Source organism: Denticeps clupeoides, chromosome 12 (genome assembly GCF_900700375.1).
Source record: "Denticeps clupeoides chromosome 12, fDenClu1.1, whole genome shotgun sequence".
Taxonomy (NCBI): domain Eukaryota; kingdom Metazoa; phylum Chordata; class Actinopteri; order Clupeiformes; family Denticipitidae; genus Denticeps; species Denticeps clupeoides.
The window spans coordinates 10,879,173-10,901,819 of NC_041718.1; the positions used below are offsets into that span (position 1 = coordinate 10,879,173).

General features: G+C 40.7%; 2 protein-coding genes across 5 annotated transcripts; one reads left to right on the forward strand and one right to left on the reverse strand.

Moving 5' to 3' along the window:
• Positions 1–561: 561 nt before the first annotated feature.
• Positions 562–15,017, forward strand: LOC114800649 (transmembrane protein 198-like). Of its 4 annotated transcripts, none has more exons than XM_028998295.1 (7): positions 562–948; positions 6,804–6,926; positions 9,578–9,849; positions 11,053–11,327; positions 12,304–12,607; positions 12,832–12,980; positions 13,445–15,017. In XM_028998295.1, exons 3-7 carry the CDS (start codon positions 9,696–9,698, stop codon positions 13,592–13,594), a joined length of 1,032 nt encoding a protein of 343 aa, XP_028854128.1. In that variant the 5' UTR covers positions 562–948; positions 6,804–6,926; positions 9,578–9,695; the 3' UTR covers positions 13,595–15,017. The 4 variants fall into 4 exon arrangements, with proteins under 4 accessions (XP_028854128.1, XP_028854130.1, XP_028854131.1 ...); XM_028998297.1 differs by having other exon boundaries at positions 562–851; XM_028998298.1 differs by lacking the exon at positions 6,804–6,926 and having other exon boundaries at positions 562–851.
• Positions 15,018–15,302: 285 nt separating this feature from the next.
• Positions 15,303–20,658, reverse strand: mmp19 (matrix metallopeptidase 19). The gene is made up of 9 exons (XM_028998293.1): positions 20,472–20,658; positions 19,864–19,955; positions 18,532–18,665; positions 18,079–18,294; positions 17,750–17,995; positions 17,539–17,658; positions 17,116–17,280; positions 16,702–16,829; positions 15,303–16,525 (listed from the first exon to the last, which is right to left on the reverse strand). Exons 1-9 carry the CDS (start codon positions 20,568–20,570, stop codon positions 16,289–16,291), a joined length of 1,437 nt encoding a protein of 478 aa, XP_028854126.1. The 5' UTR covers positions 20,571–20,658; the 3' UTR covers positions 15,303–16,288.
• Between the last annotated feature and the right edge of the window lie 1,989 nt (positions 20,659–22,647).

A 22,647-nucleotide genomic window follows, 5' to 3' on the forward strand; every position in this document is an offset into this window, starting at 1 on the left:
CAGCCTTTGAGATAATTTATGTATTAATACACTGATCACATTTATTGCATGCTTTGGTAAGGGATTTTGGATCCCGCTTTAAAAGTATATTTAATAGTAAACAGTAGTAAAGTAGTGGTTATCATGAAATTCCTTACAAGTATATTATAACGTTTTTGAGCCAGTGTATTTTTAGCCATGCAAGTATGACTCTGCACAGTGTTGATATAGCCTAAATCAAATTTCAAGACTCAAGATTTGTCACATGCTTAGTTAAAGTAGTACAACATTTAATCAGTGCGAATAAAACAGTGTAAAATCACTGTGGTCCCACCACTTTGAAACGTTTACTACTTTGTTAAATATACTTAAAGCGGGGGGGGGGGGCTGTATACTTTAAAAAAATAATCTGTGTAAATGCACGTTGAGTGTGATTTTGCGACACTACTCTCTCGTTTGATTCGCCGGATCGCGGCAGATGGTCTCTCCGCTCTGCTCAGGAGGGAGGGAAGGGCGGAGAAGTTCAGAAGCAGGCAGCTCTCTTCCACGTTTCTCCTCATGAATAACTTTTCGCGACGGGTTAGGAACGATAGAAACTGGGACGGAGGGAGGGACGGAGGGACGGAGGGAGAGACGCGGCGTTAACCGTTTGCGTTGCTGGACGGACGGAGTTCTTTCCCCAGCTTGGGAACTTGTTCATTGGTGCTTGTGGGACAACGACGGAGAAATACAACTGAACAGTTTTTATTTGTGTAATGTTTTTTTTTTAATTAATTTTATAGAACAAAAGAATGTAAGAGCACGGTAGCAGACGCTGCGTCGAAACGAGAGACTCTGTCCCACGGCGAATGGACTTTTTTTCACTCCCGGAGGTGACTTTCTGCCTGCGCGGTTGCTTGTTTGCCTGTTACGTTTCGTGCCCGTCGGTTCCCACGGAAACACCGAGGTCCACGTAGCCGATGGGAGTGGGTGAGTCGCTTCTCCTTGCCTGAGGATGCGCAGGAGGTTCAATAAGCGTTTAATTAGCGAACTTTGAGAGGAAAGCATGCACTCTACGCACTCTACGTGTGTTCGTGACGGTGTACTGTATAGCTGACATGCTGCAGAGAGGTTGCCAGATTTGATTTTATTCACCATTCGTCCAAAGGATTTGTTATTTACACCAGTCTTTTCTTAATTTTATGCACATTTCACCTCTTTAGTCGAACAGCTACTACACGATCCCACCATAGAGCATGTTGAGAGAGGCTGCATTCATATGTTCTCCTCTCCTCAACTGGAGATGATTTGAAAGTCCTCGTCATGCATTTAGTGGTGGAGAGTGTATTGCTTTTTAGACTTGTAATGATAGCGTCTCTCAGGCAAAGTCACACGGTGTCTCCAGTTACACCCCCATCTACACACACACACACACACACACACACACATACAACCCCCTTCATCTTCATGACCTCCCAGTTGGCTGGGACCAGATGGTGCTGACTTGAGCTCTCTGGGAACATGCAGACAAAGTCTTTCTGCTTGCTGGGACATCGAGGGATGTTGAGGTGAAGGCAGACATTTGCTAGTCAAATCAGGTGTTGCTCAACACCTGGCTTGTGGGATAGCGTGCGTTGGTTGGGTGTTTGGTTTTTCTCCCTTCATCTTTGTCCTAGTCATGCCGCAATTATAAATGTAGGCCTGGGAAACCAGTCGAACAGGGTCATTACATTGTCAAAGCACCTAGCTCAGGTAAGAAAAAAAAAACATGCAGATGTTCTTTACCTCGCCCTTTCCCCGTTCTTGCACGAGGCCCCAGATTTGGATGGAGAAACCACAGCTTTCTGTTTTGGGAACGCTACAGAGTGCAGCCCCAGGAGTCTTATTCAGCCAGTTTTATCCAAATTAAATCCATCAGACACACGGTTTGCAGCGTGGCCAAAGCCAGTCCAGCTTAGCTGGGCTGCGTAATGTGTACTGCGCAAGAGTTCACGAAATGTAACTTCTGGATTCTTTTTTCGATAATTATTGCTATTGCACAGGTTAGGTACCATAGTTAGGTAATGTCTGTAGTTGTAGTTGAACCTGATGGGACACTTATGGTAAAAGTTGGTTTACATTTCTGTTTCATGCAGTGGTTTATGGTCTTGGTACTTAAAGGTTGAAAGTTGAAGAAAACATTTGATATAATTCATAAATACTCATAAAATAATAAGATGAACAGAACGCATATATGTATATGTGTTTACACACACACTTTACCAGTGAAATGTTTGCACACACCTACTCATTTATGGGCCTTGGGGTTTTACATTATAGAAGAAAACTGAAGCCACAGGAGTATGCAATAATACATGTGAGGTTATGCAATAAACAAAGCAGGGAGCTTTTGCTGTGATGGCAGCATTTCACACTCTTGGCTTGTCTCCACCACCTTAAACAACAGGGATAGTTTTCCAGCAGGTTTATGCTGAAAACTTTCTTATCATTCTCTCATGTTAATAAGCAAATCATGAAGCGGCTTTTGATGACAACAATGGTGAACAAAGCATGGAGGTAAAAACAAACATGAAACATACTTCACTTGATCACCTCTTTTAACTGAGATCCAACATATCTCTTGCATTTCTCATGACTTCTAAACTGTGACACAATTAGTCTTTTGCATCTCTTTGACTTGTATATATCATATCTGTTATCTCTATTTGCTGACCTACAGAAGACTGGATCAACACAAAGTCTCCATAGTCCTTATACAGTTTTTTATGGTCTCGCCACTGACCACTATTCACTCTGTTCCTGTTCTCAAACTGGAGACAAAAGACTGTATTTTGGCAATGACTTCAAAAAGATGACCCAGGATAAGGGTCTGTTTTTGAACCTGTTGCATGACGTAGAGTGCGGCATTAGTGCTGTAATACACAAACTGGGAGTAATACCTGCTCTATGCAAAGGTGCCACTGTACAACATCCACCATCACCGACTTTATTCTGTTTTGGTCCACCATGCCCGTTCATCAAACCCTACCATAAATACAGATTATTGTTCCACTCAGAGTCACTCCCGAATGACTGGGATTAATCCAAATTCCCAGATTTAGATATCTGCCACCTTTACTTTGAACTCTTTTAACCCTCAAAAGTTTAACGAAGCGGGGACCCATAGACTTGTCTGCTAGTCGTAAATTAATCATTCTTGAGTGATTTCCTTGTGTACTCAATTTGGTGCTCAGGTAACTAATTAAATAATGAATTGGTGGTTATAATTGGATTATCCGACACACATTTAAATAGTGAGTGGCACCTTAGGGGTACTTATCTTCCCAGGTGCATGACTAACTGTGATAAACTCCACAAGAAGTGACAGACAGACTCTGAGCCTTTATTTAGCATAAAAATGCATTTGAGTGTTGGTGCAGCTTTGATGTGCTGAACACCCCATCTGAAATTATACAGACAAAAGTGGATAGACATCACCCAAGATTTCTGTCTTAGCATTGCAGATATATGTCTGTCCCTGTCTGTCCCTGTCTTTATAGGCAAACCCCCCTATTTTCTAGGAATAATGCGTTAAAGCCTGTGTTTATCGCCGTAATGAGGATTGGCCACAAAATGTTAAGAGTCTGTATTTCTGCGACTCAATTGGGATAGAAATGGATGAGAAAGATTTAATTGTAGTCCTCATTGGTAGTTAGATGTTTGTTTAGTAGTACGCGTTTTGAGTGCACTGTAAGGATACCTTCTCATTTATTTCCTGGAAATAGTTTTTTGAAGGAGCAGAAGTGGAATCTCGCAGGGTTGGGTGACACTGCAGAGGCAGTAGTGTGTTTTAACAAGTCAATGATAGGGAGGGGCAGAGAAGCTGTATTTGGATTGGGGTGATAGACCTTTTTTAGGTTTGGGATTCCCTTCAAGGAGCCGTTGGCTATAAATTGCTTTAAATGACAGACTTGACCTGGTAGTGGCTTAGACCCAGAGACATGCGATGTGTGGATGCAGGTTTGTGTGTGTGTGTGCTGCCTTTGCCTCAAATGTGTACATCTATGCATAATTTGGAGTGTCATAGTGCATGTGACTAAAGTACAAATCGCGAATGCTTTTCATTGTGCTCCCTTTTTATCTCTCTCTGTGTTTCTCCCTCTCTTTTCCTCCCTAAGCCCTGCAAACAGAAAGGACTCTATTGTGTGGGTCTTGCTCAAAGGCAGACATGGAGAGGCAAGGCCACTGTAACTTATTTTCCTAAGAACCAGAGCTCAGTAGGCCTATTCTGGCACAAATAAAACATGAACATATGCCATAGAGCTTTAAGTGATATTGCCAAACATTGTGTCATACCACATATGGACAGTGTCTTGTGATCACAGCTTAAACTGGGCTTTAGCTTCTTATATGATAAATATTTCATGGGTGTTACACAGGTATTAGGCATGCACTCATGGGACACACTCATCATCTGTTTCATCATCTTCAGAATAAGACAATCAGGGTCTGATCAGGCTGACAACATGACCGTGATTACAGAACACAACAGAAAGGTCTTACATTGCCCTGACTATATAGCTTGTATGTGAATTATTTGGAGGACTCTGGAACCAAGAGGTTCTAAATTCAAAGCATGGTGGCCCAATAAATACTTAGGACTCTGATGGAGGGTGCTCCTCTCCCTTTGGGCCCAGGCAGGCCTGTGAATTGCTGGTGGAGGCGCAGAGAGGAGCAGAAGCTTGTGAGTTGCCAAAAACACTGCAGGTTTTTTCCTCATTCAGTGACAGAGGAACAAAGTGTTTTTTGAGAGGCGCAGCGGAAAAAAAGGAAAGGCGAGAGAATTAGAGAGAGGAAAGGCATTTGAATGAGTTTGTCATCATGCAATACAGCCAGGGGTTTAGCAAGTGAGTCAGTTCTTTTTAGAAGACTCAGTAACAAATATTTTAAAAAAGGTGAAATAGTTCTATGCACAATACACTATGTAACTAACAGAAGCCTTCATTTGAATTCATTATGAGTTCTTTTTTTATTTCCCCAAATCATTACAACTTTATAGAAAATTATCTAAAGAAAACAAAGAAATATAGTTGTGAGTGTTCTATGTTGAATAATGAGAATTGGGCCCTCTTGTCCATTTTGCCAGATTTGGATGGGAAACTTTTCTTATCCCTTCACACATCTCTTCACCCCTCCACCCAACCAGTGAACAAAAACAGAGGGCTATTGATTCCATACAGAGGGTGCATCACTCCCAGCTATCTCAATCCAAAAAAAAAAAAAAAATGCTGCTCTGTGTGTCACTGCTTGTCACGATCGAGCACAGCTTGCTAACTAGCTCTGCTCCATTTTGCACTTGTGTAGTGCTTCTCCATCTTTGATGTATTTGATTTATACTGGTAAATTGAACAGATAACGTTTCACTGTTTCAGTCAGACAAATGTCTCTTTGTGAGTATGTCATTATCTGGAGCAGGGAGGTTTTCTGCCTCATAGACCTATTGTAAATTTCCCACTTGTGGGACTAATAGTCCTCATTTGTCTCCTGTGTGACATGACAAGACAGGTCAGAAAAAGTGTTTGTGATGTAGGCTCCTCCCCCACTTCCGGTGCTCTCGTTCCTGCTTCCTGGCCTGCGGGGAAAGGTCACCAAAAGGCAGCTGCCTGCCACTGTTCTGCACTTCCTGTTCCCAACCTGCACTTCCTGTGGATAAGATGGGGGTTTATATAGGCAATGGGTTCAGGGGTCAAATTTTCCTGCCTTATGGTGGGTCAAATAGGGTTAAAATGGTGGTCAATTTATATATAAGGTATATGATATGCCACTTAGTCCTCAGGAAATCTGTTTGTAATTACTTTCCTAAAGACTAATGCTGAGGCTTGTTACAACTAAAACTTTAAATTAAGGAATGTGTTCTATGTCTCTTGAATGAAAGAAATACTAATTAAATCCTTGAAAACTGACAGTGGGCAAAGTGGCAAATACTTACATGGATTAATGCCAACATTTTTCTTCCTTTTCGGTTCATTATGAACATAATTTTTTTGTACAAACATTTTCAAACATATTTCAAACAAACATAAACAAATTATAAATTACAATGTAATATATTGTATAATTAAATATATTCAAAAAAAGCTATGCCTCCAAAACGTAGATTTCAATAAACCTTTTTTATATTTCTAATGCTATGAAATTCCCATAAACAGAATATTTATATTAACAGGTTAAATCAATTAAATACAACTTGCTATTATTTTGAAAATCTTGGGTGCATTGTGTTCCCATTTTTATAAAGAAAAAAAATAAGCTAACTGGTGGGATATCACTGTATTAACCTGTATTAATGCCGCACAATTTTGGAAGTCTTCAGTCCTGCCAGTCTGGGCATGGATAGCGAGCGCATCAATGCAGAGAATTCTTCCTGCAGATGCCAGTGAAGCTGTGGAAGAGGTGGGGCACCCTGCCAGTTAGTAAAAAAGACTGTTGGGCAGAGACACACACACTCACACACACAAACATGCATAAACAATTTCGGTGCCCCCGCAGTGCCAGCTGTCCAAGTGGAACAGCTGGTGGGTAAAATGAAGCCCAACTGTCTATGGGTTTTTGCATCTACCATGGAATACCAAACCATGCCCCCAGTGACCCTCCTGCATGTTTAAACACACCCCACTTAGTTAGGCTGACAGTCTGGGCATGGCTCGTCCTCACCATCAGTTGCTCCTCTGAGTTACTGTTGGTGAGGGGGACTGTACTGGGAACTGCATGTCTTAGGTCAAGAACTAAGGCCAAAGTACACTCAAAGCTATATTTTACTAGAAAGAGAAAAGTGAAATAACTCTTCTGTTTTCTTTCATCTTTAGTTTGAGGCTATTGTAAGACAGCCTAATATAATGAGGATTCCTGTTGTGCTACCAAGATATGGATTCCTCAAGACATCTGGAGGTGTCCTGTGGACCAAGATATTAGGGGACGTTGTAAATCTTGTAAGTCCAGGCTAGGGCCTCCATTAATTGTTTTCCCAACACATCCAAAAGATGCTTAATTGGACTGAAATCTGGAGAATCTGGTATCGACATCAGTTGTCAGTCAAAAAAAGTCACTCACTTTTTCTACTTCCAACAACTTCAAGAACTGACTGTTCACTGGCCATGTAGTATAATGAGATCACTTCTACACTTAACCCATACTGGGTTTTAATATTGTGGCTGATGTGTGTATTTTGATGCTTTTGATGCATGTGCCCCGTGACAGAACACATACTGCCCCATATGGGAATAAACAAAAGACTGGCCCTGGGAGGCTCTGACTATAAACATATCAGAGCTTCTTCCATTCCATCTTACATTCAGGGATAAGCCTGTGGATTTTGTGCCAGGCTCATGCCAAATGTCCCTGGTGCAAATCACAGAGGAATGTCATTATTTCCTTTCAAGGCCTTCCTTTCCTAGCTGCAACACCCAAGTGTATGAAAAAGTGAGAGCATACAAATATAGTTTCACAGCTGTAATGCATGCCCATGCACAGATATACCGACTCATGTCTCTCTTTATAGCACTATGTTCTTCACATTAGTATTTTTCTGTCTCTTTACTCCTACTGATCTACAGGGTCAGTGCTGGCATCCAGATCACTTGTGCAGTGCTATAAAGTCTCTGTACTCTTAACAGCCACACACATATACACAGAGTGCTTTGTGAGAGTCCTTGGTGCAAAGAATGGACAGACACACAAGTAGGAAAGTGCAGGGTGAGAGAACTTCTGTCTGTGTGTGTGTGTTTACTTGAATACTAAGTCATTCATTCATCTCATTTTAATGTCTGATATGCATCCATGCATCCATGATCTCTTGATTACCAAAGATTCATTGGCAGACACACACATACACACACACACACACACACACACACACACACACAAACTCTCAAAAAGGAATTCCATGGATTTCAGATGGCCAGGTCATTAGCATGAGTTCTGCGTCGGCCTGTCTTTGGTATCCAAGGAGGAGGACTGAGCAGATCTGAATGAGTTGAGACGTTGGAGAGGAACTGACTAAAGGCTGGGGCAGAGACTCTCGTTCCATCAATGGAAAAAATGAGATGAATGATAAATGACTTTCCTCTTGGTCTTTCATTCCTTCCACATCGGGTAATGTGCAGGAGAGCAGAGTACGGTATTGTAGTGCAATGCATCGCCCTTGAGAATGAAAGCTGTATTAGAAATTGCAGGACAGAGACAGAGATACATTAAATGAAAGACAAACGCGTAAGTGTAAGTAGGGCAAAAAGGGGAGGAATGAAAAAGGGAAGGAAAACAACTGGGGGGAGACTAGCCCCCACTGACTAGTTTTGCTCCGATCCTGAAAAAGTGAGTTTGTTGTAATCGGATTGTAATGGTGGTGAGATCATTACTGAGGCTTTCCAGCAAAACCAGAGAGGGTGGGGGGTGGTGGCGGCCACCCTGAACCCCAGCTGCTACCTCCCCTGCACTAAAACAGCCTGCATGTTTAACCCTATGCTGGGTGGCTATCACAGTCCAAAACAGGTCTGAACAGCCATGTTGCTTTTCTGGTTCTAAGCTAATTTTCTAATTTCAGAAAAGGATTTTAAGGGATAAGAACGCTAATTTGAAGACAAGCAGGGTGAAAATAGTCCAGGTGCTCACTGGGGAAGAAAGAGGTCTGATGGTAACTGTCTACAAACCATTTGTTGTTGTTCAGGTGTGAAATGCCAGAGCATGAACAGTGCTGGTGAAATATTTATGGAACTTAGCAGAATATGAATCTGTGGCTTTTAAGTTAAGTTAACGCCATTATCCTGAGCAAATCACATTAAGTAATTATACATTCTGTCCCCCTCAAGCAACAAAGAGTGTTGGTCTGTTGGCCCATCTATTAGACGTATACTGCAGATAGTTGTCAGAGATCATTTAAAGCTATGGCAAGAAAACATACTTAACCGCTAAAGACAGAAAGTCTTTGTTTGCTTGCCCAATGCACATTCAGTGTGATGTTCCAGTCCCTCAGACACTCTGCAGCATGTTAGTCTCGCAGTTTCCGTGAACTCTGTTCCTTTCCCCACTGAAAATGCAACATGTGCAGCGGACATTCGTCTGGACAGGCCTCTCTACACACACATGTAATGCGTTCCCTGGTTTATGTCTTTAGGTTCAGGAAGTAAAACATACATAGTCACCTGGACAACTGGAGAAAAACAGTTCCCCAGTGGTTTTAACGCCTCCCTTGATGTCAGTGGGGAGGGCAAAGGGGGCACATGCTGTGTTTGGGACTTTGAAGTGTTGCAGCCATCTTGTAAATGGGTCGACTTTTTTTTAAAAGCACATTTTTGTTTTACCCATTTAGTTACATTTTTCTCACTTTTTAATTTGACCTTTTCCAGTAATTTATGGGCACAAAATAGATGCAAATATTGAGTAAATGTCATCATTTTTATTTCCTATTGATACATAATTGCACAGTGGTACATTATTATCAAATGAACATAATTACTCATTAGTATCAATACAATAGTTGATAAGTAGATGTTTTTAATGTGATGGGATGGAAAATGACATGGGGTGAATATATATAATGTAAATATATACAATATATAAAAGTGTTTTTCTTTCCACTCTTCAGGTACCTGCCCTTTCTCACTGGAGGCCAGATAATGCGTCTTTGCTCCTCGCCCCATCCGTGATTATCAGATACCCTTCTCTATCCCACCGCCCTCTGTCTCCCTGTCATTGTCACCAAAATGACTGACGTGTCTGGTCTGGTGTCCAGTGAGGCAGGAGGGGATGAGGTGGTCGTGGACAACTGTCAGCTGGAGATTGTGAGGAAGTATGAAATCATCCCTGCAGTCATTTGCTCCATGTGCTGCCTGTTTGGCATCATCTACTGCTTTTTTGGTAAGCGTTATTGGTGATCTTGATGCATGGTTGAATATTCTTGATCATTTTTTAAGGGTCTTTTGTGCAGTGTGGTGTAGTATTGATATTGTATTTTTTTTGTTTACCCAAATGAACACAGTGTAGAACATATGACATACATATTGCATTTACATTCATTATGAATTATGATGACAGTCCTACTACTTACAACTTACTAATGTGGTGTCAGTGGTAGCAGCAGATTTGTAACAACTGAGACTAGGGTGGGTTAGCTAATTTATAGTTGGGTTTGTTGGCTAGTGTGTTACTGCCATCCTAGGTTAATATCGGTAGCTGTCCTTCTAAGTAAAAACAGATGACAGTTCTGACTTTAAATTAAACCAAACTTTATTTAGTTAATCTAATGTTTAACAATGGTGCAGAAACACACTGTGCAAAGTGTAAGTCTGGCTGTGGAGGTGAGGCAGGAAAATGAAATTGTAATGATTATATAGTGACTATAGTTATATAGTGCAGACTTTCCAGAGACGAGGGGTTTGAAAGATGGAGACATGCATTTGGTGTATTGGGTATGGCGGGATGAAGTCATTACCACTTCGTAATGAAGGCTTTTGTTTGTGTGAGGTGAGCAATTGGCACATTAGAAGCAGATGCTGGGAAGTGGCTTTGTTTTTGTGTGTGTGCTGCAGTTTTTCACTGATTGATGTCAGACCACAAATTTAGTTCTTCCAGCTCTTCCAGCTTTCACTGCTGTTATTCATTAAATTTCTTTTTCCTCCTCCTGTCCTGTCCTGTCCCTTCATTTTCACTCTCTAGCAACTCTCAGATCTGACAATTGGGACATAAATTGTGCAATACAGCCTTGTATTTAGTGATTGTCTTACCATTCTCAAAAAAAAAAGATCATTAAAAGATCACTTTTATTTGCTTTTTTTTGTGTCTTGGGGGGGCAGTGGTGGCCGGTTAAGGAAACGGACCTGTAATCAGAAGGTTGCCGGTTCAAATCCCGATCTGCCAAGGTGCCACTGAGGTACCGTCCCCACACACTGCTCCCTGGGTGCCTGTCATGGCTGCCCACTGCTCACCAAGGGTGATGGGTTAAAAGCAGAGGACACATTTCGTTGTGTTCACCTTGTGCTGTGCTGCAGTGTATCACAATGACAATCACTTTTACTTCACTTAATTGATCATTATTGTCTTTTTTGTTTTCTCTGTCTTTAGGTTATCGTTGCTTCAAAGCAGTGATGTTCCTGTCAGGCCTCATGTTTGGCTCAGTTATAATCTTCTTGCTGTGCCATAAGGAGCGGGTGCTGGACACCCAACTGAGTGTGGAGGCGAGTGCAGGCATTGGGTTGGGCATTGGCCTCTTGTGTGGCCTGGTCACCATGCTTGTGAGAAGCGTGGGCCTCTTTATGACTGGACTCCTCTTGGGCTTGCTGCTGGCGCTTGCAGGCCTGCTGGTCACTCAACAATTCTACACACCCACCTCTGTCTGGGTAAGCAACATCAATAATCAAGGGTACTCAAAACTTCCTAGTAGCTTAGGAAATAACACATAGGTAGTAATAATCAGTTGCCAAGGAAGAGCTAGATCTCTGCAGCTGAAGTAGCTATGCTACTAAGGTTTCAGGCCATCACAAGGACCTAACTATGTACAGGTCATTGGGAGCTACATTTGAACAAAATGATTTTTTCTGTAGCATGGTAATAAAAACATTTAAAGAAATTAGAATGAAAGGAGGTTTATATTTAAACCAGATGACTAACTTCAAACATGTGACTGACAGAGTGAGTTATTTAGTTGATTTAATACAGGTTGTCCTCTAATGGATGCCTTCAGATTTTTGGGCCACTCAAAGATCATTATTTAATATTGAATATCTAAGTAATGTATCTAGTAATGTGGTAATTAACCCCATGCCGAATAGTCTGAAGTTCTCAGTTTAAATTATATAAATTATATAAGTATAGTGTTCTTACTCATCAAAGAACATATTCATTCAAGCAAAAGACAGTCCTTGCATCAGATTCTTTCTTGTTTTTCATAAAACAATTTATTGGTATCTACATTTATTAAAGATCACAAAATGTGTTTGTTTTGACAATTATACATCACTACATTACAATGGTGAAAGAGAAGATACAGTTATAACTTAAATACAGAAAATCAATAGGCCAATTTCAAAGGCACCAAGGTATCAAAAATAACTAACAATTATTATAATAATAATATCAAAAAATTGGAACAACATTTGAAACAGTTTTCAAAATACATATATCACTCAAAATAAAGTCAGTTCATATTGAATCATTTATCTAGCTATATTCTGAGGGGAAAAGTCTATTTCTTCTAAATATATATTTGACGGATAATGTCTTAATGTCCTCAATTATTGAGTATTGGGCTATAAACACAAATTATCTATATATTCATGCTCACTGTTAATGATTTGTTTCCATTTGCTGTCTCAGGTGCCCCTGGGTGCTCTGCTGGGCACAGGCATGCTCTGTGCTGTGCTCACACTGCAGTGGCAGAAGTCCTTCACCATACTCTCCACTGCGGTGTTTGGGGCTGCCATCATGACTGTCTGCGCAGACTACTTTGTGGAAATGCTGGTGCTGGTGATGCACATGTATGACTGCTTGAGGCTAGTGCCTTCGCCACTCCCTCTGTGCTGGTACAGCTGGGTCATACTGGGCATTTGGCCCATACTTAGCCTCATGGGAATACTGGTGCAGTGGAAGCTCACGGCTGAGGGCTTCTCCCATACAGAAGGTGAGGCTTCAACTAGATTTAGTTTTAAAGAACCATGGTATTTTTAATTGCATGTTTCAAAGATTTAAATGCATGGTGATATTACTTGGGAATTAAGAGAAGGTAGTTATTACAGCTTTTAGATCTTTAGATTTGACACAAATGAACTTTTACTATATTGTAATCATTTCACTGTACAAAAGTGACTAGCACTTAGAGTCATCCATCCTCTTCTCTCTTCTCAGTCATTATCAGCAGGAGACAGAAGAGGGTGCAGCTGATGCGGATCAGGCAGAAGGAGGCTAAGAAGCGGCAGCAGAATGGTGGTCAAGAGGGGACGTATCGCCGCAAGCCCACACCTGTCAAGCGATACGCCGGGGACCTGCTTGCACCGGTCAGTCCCTTACAATACAATTTAATAATGTATTTAAAATAGGTCTTAATAAACATGGTTCTAAGATGAATTAATTCATTCACACAGCCTTTAGACTATTGTGATGAAGCAATAAAATTTTTTCTCTTATAACAAAGCATTACAGTTACCATGGTCTGGGTGAATGCTTGATTCTGATTGGATGGTTCAAATCATGTTCAATCACTGTTCTGTGCTGTTGTAACAGTTAATGAAATCAGAACAACACAGTGAAAGAACAGCAGGCCTGGATCTAGAACTGCATGTATTATTTTATTAACATAAACACAAAACAAATGGTTATTAAATTAATGTTATAATAATCATATAAAATATATGTTTTATTTTGTATTAAATCTATAATATGTATGTTTGGATAATTGTATTTATAATCCATGTCATTCAACTCACTGATAAAAGAAAAAAATTCTTGTTCACACTTGCAGAGCTACTTACAAAGTCTTCGGGACCGACAAATGGGTACGGGCACTTCTCTCAGCAGCCTTGGCACTGGCAACCAGACGATGATTGACTTTGACTATGAGACAGGCTCCACTGCACCACTTACTGCCACCACACCAGTCATACGCGTCTGATAGGGAGTGGCCTGTGGTACACACTCCATTTTCTGACCACACCTTTTACACAACCTCAACAAAGAGTTTCCAATACCATTTCCAACATCTCAAACCTTTCAGGATTATACTCTCTTTTGACAAGACATAGACTTCCAGCATAGCTGGAGTATCCTGAACAGAGCATGTGGACACATATGCATGAGGCGAAGAAGAATTTCATGCCTTAAAGGAATGAGCTACTAATTTCTCAATAAGCCAATGGGGACCCTGTATAAACCATGGAGGTTTTGGAATTGAAGCATATTATTTAGGTCTGACGGGAAACTGTGGAGCAGCAAATCGAGGCTGGAGTGAATGGACAGAAACTGGTTACTTGCTGTAGACTTCCAGTTGTAATATAATCCCTCTCCCATAGGCCTAGGTGAAAACTGTTTGTTTACTTCTTTGTGTGTGTGTGTGTGTGTATATGTGTGTGAGTGTGTTTATTTTTAAACATGTCTTCTTGAACCCAATGATTTTGGAATGAGTTCATGAAGGAACCTAACCACTTGACCTCTGCCATCTTGACTTAGTTTGCAGTTTTCACCACCAGATTATTACTTAGACATAACAGTTCACCCACATGAAAAAATTGTAGCCACTGGACATTCAGTCTGTGTCTGTTTACTTAACATAATCCAATTCTGTGCGCACAGGCTCGGTGGTTTGAAATAAATTTTATAGTGTATCTTTTATGCTATGAAATGAATCTGCTGAAACATTGCATCATATTTCTGACAAGCATGACTGTTTGATAATGAATATTGAGCAAGATATGTGGACTGATGATAGAGCAAAAATCACAAAAAAATGATTAATTACTTGACAAAATATAGGGCTATTTATGTTTTTTTTCACAATAATCCTGTTATTCAGAAGAATGACACTCTGAATGTGATGATATGTTTCCCACCTTTAGTGTGAAGACTAGATTATTTGTCACAAAATATGATCCCATGACTGGAAACTTTTTAGCTATTTTAAATGCTGGACAGTCAGCTTGATTCTGGACATTGAATTGTAAAGCCTGGTAAAGCTGTTAGAGTTCTAGTAGCATTCATAATTCAGTGCCTTAAGGGATAAAATACAGAAAAAAAATTGTGTAGGATCAAGTCTTACTTTTTTCCATTAATATATGTCAATTCATTGTTTTGAATGAACAAATGTGTTTCTATTAACTATTATGTTTTTTTCCCATTTTGTTTTTTAATTTATACAAATAATGATGCTGAAAACTGACCAGGGTACTGGTCTGTTAAACAGATTTTGTAGTTAATTTTGCTAAATAGGATTTTGTGGACTGTGCTCTTGTTTTCTTCCCAGCCCTGTACAGAAATGTTTATGGGAAATTGAAAAAGTGACACCATTGATGAAATAAAATCAAAGAGGTTGTGTCATCTTAGCAAAGTCTGTGTTTCTCCAGGTGGTTACCTAGCAACAGGCACATTCAAACGCAAGCATAATCAGATGGTCTGAAAAGCAGCCGTTGAAGGAATGGGCCTGGTGCAGGGAGGGGGGATTTGCTGTCATGCTCTGATTGGCTGAAAGTGTTGTACTGCTGTGGAAACTTAAAAAGTACATTGTTCTTCAGACATCCCATGTGGCAACACATGGCTTGCATCATTTAAAATGATATTTCTCTTATTTTTGAGACCTGCTCTTCATTGAGTATTCCATGACTTCAGAATCTGTTCAAGCCCTGTTTAATTTTCTACAGCACACACAATCATGACCACTTGGGAAAAATATATACATTTGCAAGTTAAATGTGAAACGTCCACTGGCCATAATTTCATTACAACAGTAATTAGCATAAGGAGCTGATCATCAATTCAATTGATCATCCAATAAGGGTTGGGTTTGAAAATATTGCTGAAAAGCTTGTGCCTCAGATAGGACAGTGAATGTACATGTTAGATCAAAGACAGTCAATATTCAGATCAAGCACTGTAAACTGACTGTCTACAGCAACAGGTTAAAATCACTGTGCAGACTCTGTTCTGGTGTCCTTTTCTGAGACTTCAAGAGATCAAGAGAGTTCCTGGCACAAAATAGGTCTTGTTCAGGTTCACTTTTTGAGAAAGATGTCCAACTGCACAATGGTCAGATTTTCCTTAAGTGACGGTACAAAGGACAGACTAAACTGAACAATGTGTTGCATGACTCATAAAACGGTGAATCACCGCACCAGATACAAACAGGGAACCCTCTTCCAGACCTGCTGGCCCAATCTTATCCAAAGTCATTGATTATATTATTCTAACTCAATCTGTCCTGTGAAATCATCACACCATCAGGTCATGAAATTTAAACCATAACAAAGAAGTGAATAATGAAGAAGTAAGACTAAATCTGTACAGATCCAAAATTACAGTTACCAAGAGAGGCATTCAATTTCCCATACAAAGTCTCTTTTTTGTTACTGATACGTAGAAAAAGTTGATTTCATTCAATATTATTTTCTCTTAATTAAATTGCATCACCTTTAGTGTGGCAAAAAGGTGGATACTGGCACTTGGGAAAACACTGCGCCAAACTGTGCAACACAAGCTCTCAAAACCCAGCAGAGCCTGCCATTCACACTCTCAGTGTTTTCAGTGGCTTTCACAGCCGTCCTGACCAGAGGCTGTGTCCACCAGCATCTCAGCGTGGTCTCTGGCGCCCTCTGGCGGCTCAGTAGTTGCACCGCATCCAGTTCTCTCGTGTGCTGCGCGGGTACCCTTTGTCCACCTCCAGCTGGCTGTTGACGCGCCAGTACTTGTCCCCCTTGAAGAAGTAGATCTTGCCGTTGGTCCAGGTGAAAGCGGCGTCGAGGTTGGAGGGCAGCCCGGTGAAGAGGCGGGATATGGGTTTGGGGTAGATGCTGAGGTCGTTGTAGAACAGCTCATCCCACTGCCAGTAGCCAGAACCCTGACAAGCAAAGGGGCCACATTTAGACATAACCTAAGATGTGGATTTTTTTATTTTAAAAGTGGTGTCAAGTAATAGATGTGACAATTTTATAACTTTTTAATATGTGGTTAATTATGGGGATGTATCAAACCTTTACCAAATGATATTACACATAGGATAATTGTAAAAAGTACCTTAAAGAAGAACATTTTCTTGTTCTTTGCCAGGTAGAACGCTGCATCAATGTTTGCTGGGATTCTTTGCAGCTGCTTGGGGTATCCATAATCCAGCAAAATGCCTGTGTATCTCCATACTTTATCCCCTGCAATAGAGGGAATTGTGAAGTTAGAAGGGAATTCACATAGTGCACACATTCACATTGACACACAGTGCAATGGAGATTGAGTTCAGTATTCTCTATACTGAATTAGTGGGTGGTAGTAGCCACTCCCTGAGCAAGACACTTAACCCTAAGTTGCTCCAGGGTGACTGTCCCTGTAACTACTGATTGTAAGTCGCTCTGGATAAGGGTGTCTAATAAATGCTGTAAATGTAAATGGATTACTATTATTTTTTGTGCATTGTGGTGGTGAGAAAAAGCTCAAAACCTTTGAGAAAGTAGGTCTTATTGGTTCTCTGAGAGTGTACTGCAGCATCAAGGTTTCCTGGGAGACCCCTCCATAACAGATTAATTCTGATGGGCTCATTGTGTCCATTGTCTGTCACCGTCCAAAAATAGTCCCCACTGAAGACAAATGTCTTTTTCCAAGGACCTGATCATAAGAAAATGTTAATATTTAGTACACGCTGTCTACACAGGAGCACACAACATTGCCATACAAGATAAAGAGTTTATGTTGAAACAAAGTATTGCCAATTAAAAATTTGGGGGGTGTTGCAGCAGTTGGGAGGAGAGGACAACAAAACATATACAGTAATATTCAGGTAAAAACATGATAATCCAAATGTATATAGAAAAAGGCTTCAATGTGAGTTTGCTCCTTAACAAAAATAGATGATCTTTGTCATACCCAGCATTATTGCATCTAGCTTTGCCTCACAGGGATCAGGGGCCACAGTGCGTCCTGCAGAGGGTGCAGTAGTAGGCACAGGACCACTGCCAGACCCATTTTCTTCCGGTACTCGTTTACCTGCAAAGTAAGTTCTGTTTTTTTTGCGTCTTAAAAAAAGCATGCACAAGCCCACTGAGGAATAATAATGGAAACATTTCTCTATGCATACCATAGAGAGCCTGGATTCCCCTTATGTCATCAGAGTGCAGCTTGAACTCCTGCCTGTAGCCTGCATAATTAGGGGCCATGATGGCGCCACTGTACTGGGAGTGACCCAGGCCCAAGGCGTGGCCAATCTCATGTGCGGCAACAATCCGCAGGTTGGTTCCAATGTATTTGCCTTCTGTCCAAAACTCGTCTGAATCAAAGTGGATGATGCCAGAGGGCGGGGCTTCTGCATGAGCAAGGACATGACCTGACAAGAAAAGAATAGAATGTAATACAACAGCTTACAGTGTCATTACTTACTGACAGAGAGTTTTCAGAGGTGGCGCTCACCTCTTCCATCAAAAGGTGAAGAGCAGTACACCCTGTCATTGCCGTGGAATGCAAGTTTGATGTCTGGACGTCCATAATCCACCTCCCTGAAGCTGAGGGGGGTCACACTGCTCCAGTACTTGAATGCTGACCGAATGGCTCTCTTGATCTCCTCTTTCCCCATGTCAGGACTGTAGTTATAGATTCGGTACGTCAGGTTCCTTTTACGCCAAGTCCCTGGAAACAGGAATGAAGGAGGGTGGAAAGATCATGTTGTAGTTTGTTCTTGAATAAGTCAGACTATAAAAAAGTTACAAGTTAGTTTAAGTATTCTCTTTAGGAAGGTCTTATTTGTTTTCCATAGTTCACTAGCAAAAAATTGCAGGAAATACAACAATCAAGACAACTGATTAAGGCTGTAATGGTTTTTGTTACTCATTACTTAGATCATGAAAGAAGAGCAGTGCACCTTACCACCAAATAGTCTGTATTTCATTGACTTCTGGTTGAATGGATCCTCAATGCCACAGCGTGGCCCTCTCATCTTCTCTAAGGTAGCCTGATCAACCTTCCCTGTGATTGGCAGGCCCGATATCTTCTGGAAGATTCTGGTGGAATAGTTAGGAGACTGTATTTAATGGTAACTGGGCAAGTGCAATGACAATACCTGAAGCAAACCATGTAAATCACACCACACCATTACCACACATATATACCATATTGCAGTAGATGCAATACATACTACTCACTACGTACAGTGCATCTTGAAAGTATTCACAGCGCATCACTTTTCCCACATTTTGTTATGTTTCAACCTTGTTCCAAAATTAATTAATTTCATTTTTTGCTCACCTCATAATGACAATGTGAAAAATAAGTTTACTTGAGGTTTTGGCAACTTTATTAAAGGTTCCATGACATGAAAATTTTACTTAGTGAGATTACTTAACATTAATCCAAGTTACCCTAGCTTGTCTATGGTCATGCAGTGGATAGAAATGGTGGTAGGTATGAAGAGTGCCTTGGCCATTCCGCTTCACCGTTCAGAGAGCGGCACCTCATACTGCCAGATCTGGAATTTCTACACTTATGTCCTCATAAGAGGAGAGGTTACACGACGTCCTGTCTTCACCAAACATTGTGGTTGGTGAATTGTGTTGATGATGTCATGCTCACTTACTTCTATGGGCTGCTCTCCCCCTCGTCCCTTAAAGCTACAGACACCTATCAGGGGACCACTAAGACCTATGAATCACATTTACATAAGTATTCACAAATCGCCTTTTTAAGATCTCTCCAGAGATGTTCAATCGGATCAAGTCTCGGTTCTGAGCACCGTTCCCACAGACAGCTCCCCACATGGCTGCCACACTGCTCACAAGGTGATGTGTTAAAAGCAGAGGGCACATTTCGCTATGTGCACCGTGTGCTGTGCTGTGTTTCACAATGACAATCACTTCACTTTCACTAACTGTGTGACCTAAAATAGACAGGTGTGTTACTTTCCAAATGATGTCCAATCAACAGTTTTTTTTTCCAATTGTGGACTCCATTTAAGCTGCAGAAACATCTCATGGATGATTAGGAGAAACAGGATGCACCTGCACTCAATTTTCAGCTTCACGACAAAGCCTGTGAATACCTAGGTGCACAAGCTTTATCAGTTTTTTTATTTTTAATAAATTTGACAAAAAAAAATTTTATTAATCTATTTTGGAACAAGGCTGTAACATAACAAAATGTGGGAAAAAGTGATGCACTGTGAATAATTTCCAGATGCACTGTACTACATTCATGTTGTTTTACCTGAGGGCTTCCTGGATAACTTCCATACTAACATAAGCCTCTGCCTCAGGGTCCAGGGGGCTGTTGAGGTACCCAAACCTCTTCAGGTAAATCTTAAATGTATTAATAAAGAAGCATAAGCACAATAATAATATAAACACCAATCGTTTAAACATCAATTGGTCCAGGAGGACGATATTTTGTCTAATCTCTACTACTATATAGTTGGGATGACAATAAAGCTGTTCTTACTTACTTATGAGAGGCAGAAAACCTTTGTGCACTGCTCAACGACTTATGAAATCTTTGATAAATATATGGGGCATTTACAATTTGTTTGTATGAACAAAGATTTCATGCAATTGTAAATTCAATGGAACTGAGGCTGGCTGTAAAAAACAGACCCCAAGGGGGTGGTAGTAGCCTAGTGGGTAACACACTCGCCTATGAACCAGAAGACCCGGGTTTGAATCCCACTTACCTACCATTGTGTCCCTGAGCAAGACACTTAACCCTAAATTGCTCCAGGGAGACTGTCCCTGTAACTACTGATTGTAAGTCGCTCTGGATAAGGGCTGTATAAATGCTGTAAATGTAAATGTAAATGTAACAAAAAAGTCCCTTCTTACCGTGGCTTCAACAAACTGATTCCTTCTCTCCATTACAGTTGAGGACATCGAGCAAAGTGCAACAGCCAAAACAACACCGAGCTGCAGCAGGTAACCCATGTCGGCAGAACTTTCGGACTGGTGCGGTCTGCTGGGAAAAACAAGGAAAGAGTCTGTTTTCCTTCTCCCCTGCAGGACAGTCCAGCTGTGAGTTCTCACTGCTTCGCTCTGCAGGTTTATAGTAGGAGTGGAGTGTGAGTCATGCTGTGTCGACCTCCAAATGTGGTGATGCATTTCCGAAATATGCAAGAGAGACCCATGCCCACCAAGGGGGGTCGCTTTTGGCCCTCAAAATGTGCAGATGTCTGCCTTATGGAGCTTGTTTCAATCTTGTGATCATAAAGTTTCAGAATAAGCATTGTTTTTGTTAACTGAGCTTCTATGAAGCACAAATGTGCTTGGAAACATGGAAGGAAAAATTATGCCTATTGGAAAAAGTAATACAAATGACCATTTAAAAAAAGATATTAATATTGAATCTTTAGAAATCTTTTTATGTATTACCACATATCTTCAGTACAATGGTGAAGTTGTATTTTTTCAGTCTTGACTAACTTTAACACATCACTAGATGTTACATTTATGTTCATAAACCCCAAGTGGAAAGATCTGAAATGGGTCACACTGACTCAACCTAATTGTTTCTCAACAATGTTCAGATTTATAAGGGGTAATATTCCTGAAAGCATTTACTCAACAACATTATAGTGTCAGTAATGGGTTGGATGTAACGTCATCAGCAAAACAGGACATTAGAAAATGGCCTTGCAGATTTCAGGCAAAATTGCCAATATTTACCACATGGCACAGTTGTGTTCTGACATGGCAGTTTGTTACTACAGGAAACACATCTGTCCCCATCCGGGTGCCAGAATAACTCACAGGTGCTGAAGTGTTATTTAAAGAACTTTGCATCACAGTGTTGGTTCTTTTTGAATGGAAACTGGTTTCAGAGGCAGTTAAATAACATAAAGACAAAGATACAAACAATGGTCATTGTGCAATGATAAGAGTCTGATTTAGAATGAGAGCATTCTTACTGTCACATAATGAAAGTTAGTCATTGTTCCTCAAGTTTTTTTTCAAAATCAGCAATTATGGTTTGCTAAAATGTTTACTGGATTTGGTCAAGATCTTATTGAGTAAGAGCACTGTTATTTCAGTTTGAAGCATGTTACATTTAGAATGAAAACTGGCAAATGCGCATTCTGCATGAGGGTTATGCGAATTACATTTCATCACTGTGTCTCATCCTAACACCTTGCACTTAGAATTGAAGCTCTCAGAGCGCAGCACATTCCTGAGCTCACCGCATGCTTCCTAGATGGTCGGCAGCAAACCACAAAGCGGAACAGGCAGACATGAAAGGAGGAACTCTCTGCTGGATGGAATCATTGTGTGATGCCATCGGTGTGCTTATACCACAGTAATCATAATTGCATCCTGCTGCTCTGCCCATTTCCCCATTCCTTCTTGCTTTGGTGGGGCTGGTCATTTTGTATAGTTTCCTCCTGAGGGTTGATGGCTGATTTTTCAGAAAATAATTTTATGGCTGAAACCTGTTAATGGTTTGCCATTCTAGATGCATTTCTAAACATTTGTTAACATTTTTTTATTGGACGTTTAACATGCTATGGGACATTCTCCTAAATGTATTTCGTTGTTTCATAACCTAGGAAAGGTTCCAAAGAACTTGTGTCTCAGCACAAAGAATTAAGAACAAAAGTGTGTGATCATTTAAAATATAGTTTAACTTGGGAGACATTATAATTGTGGTGCCCAAGGTGGAAGAGAGGAAACAATGAACTCGGAGGGGTTGAAAGAAAATGTAACAGTTTATTGCAGGGAGATACAAAAGGCAATAGGAGGTAGTAGCCTAGTGGGTAACACACTCGCCAATGAACCAGAAGATAAACCAGGTTCAAATTCCACCTTCTACCATTGTGTCTCTGAGCAAGACACTTAACCCTAAGTTGCTCCAGGGGGGGACTGTCCCTGTAACTACTGATTGTAAGTCGCTCTGGATAATGCAAATGTAAATAAATGCTGTAAATGTAAATGATTGTGTTTTTGAGAACACCAATATGTCATCTATGTACACCACCATAAATTGGGTCATTGTCACGAAAAGGAAGCG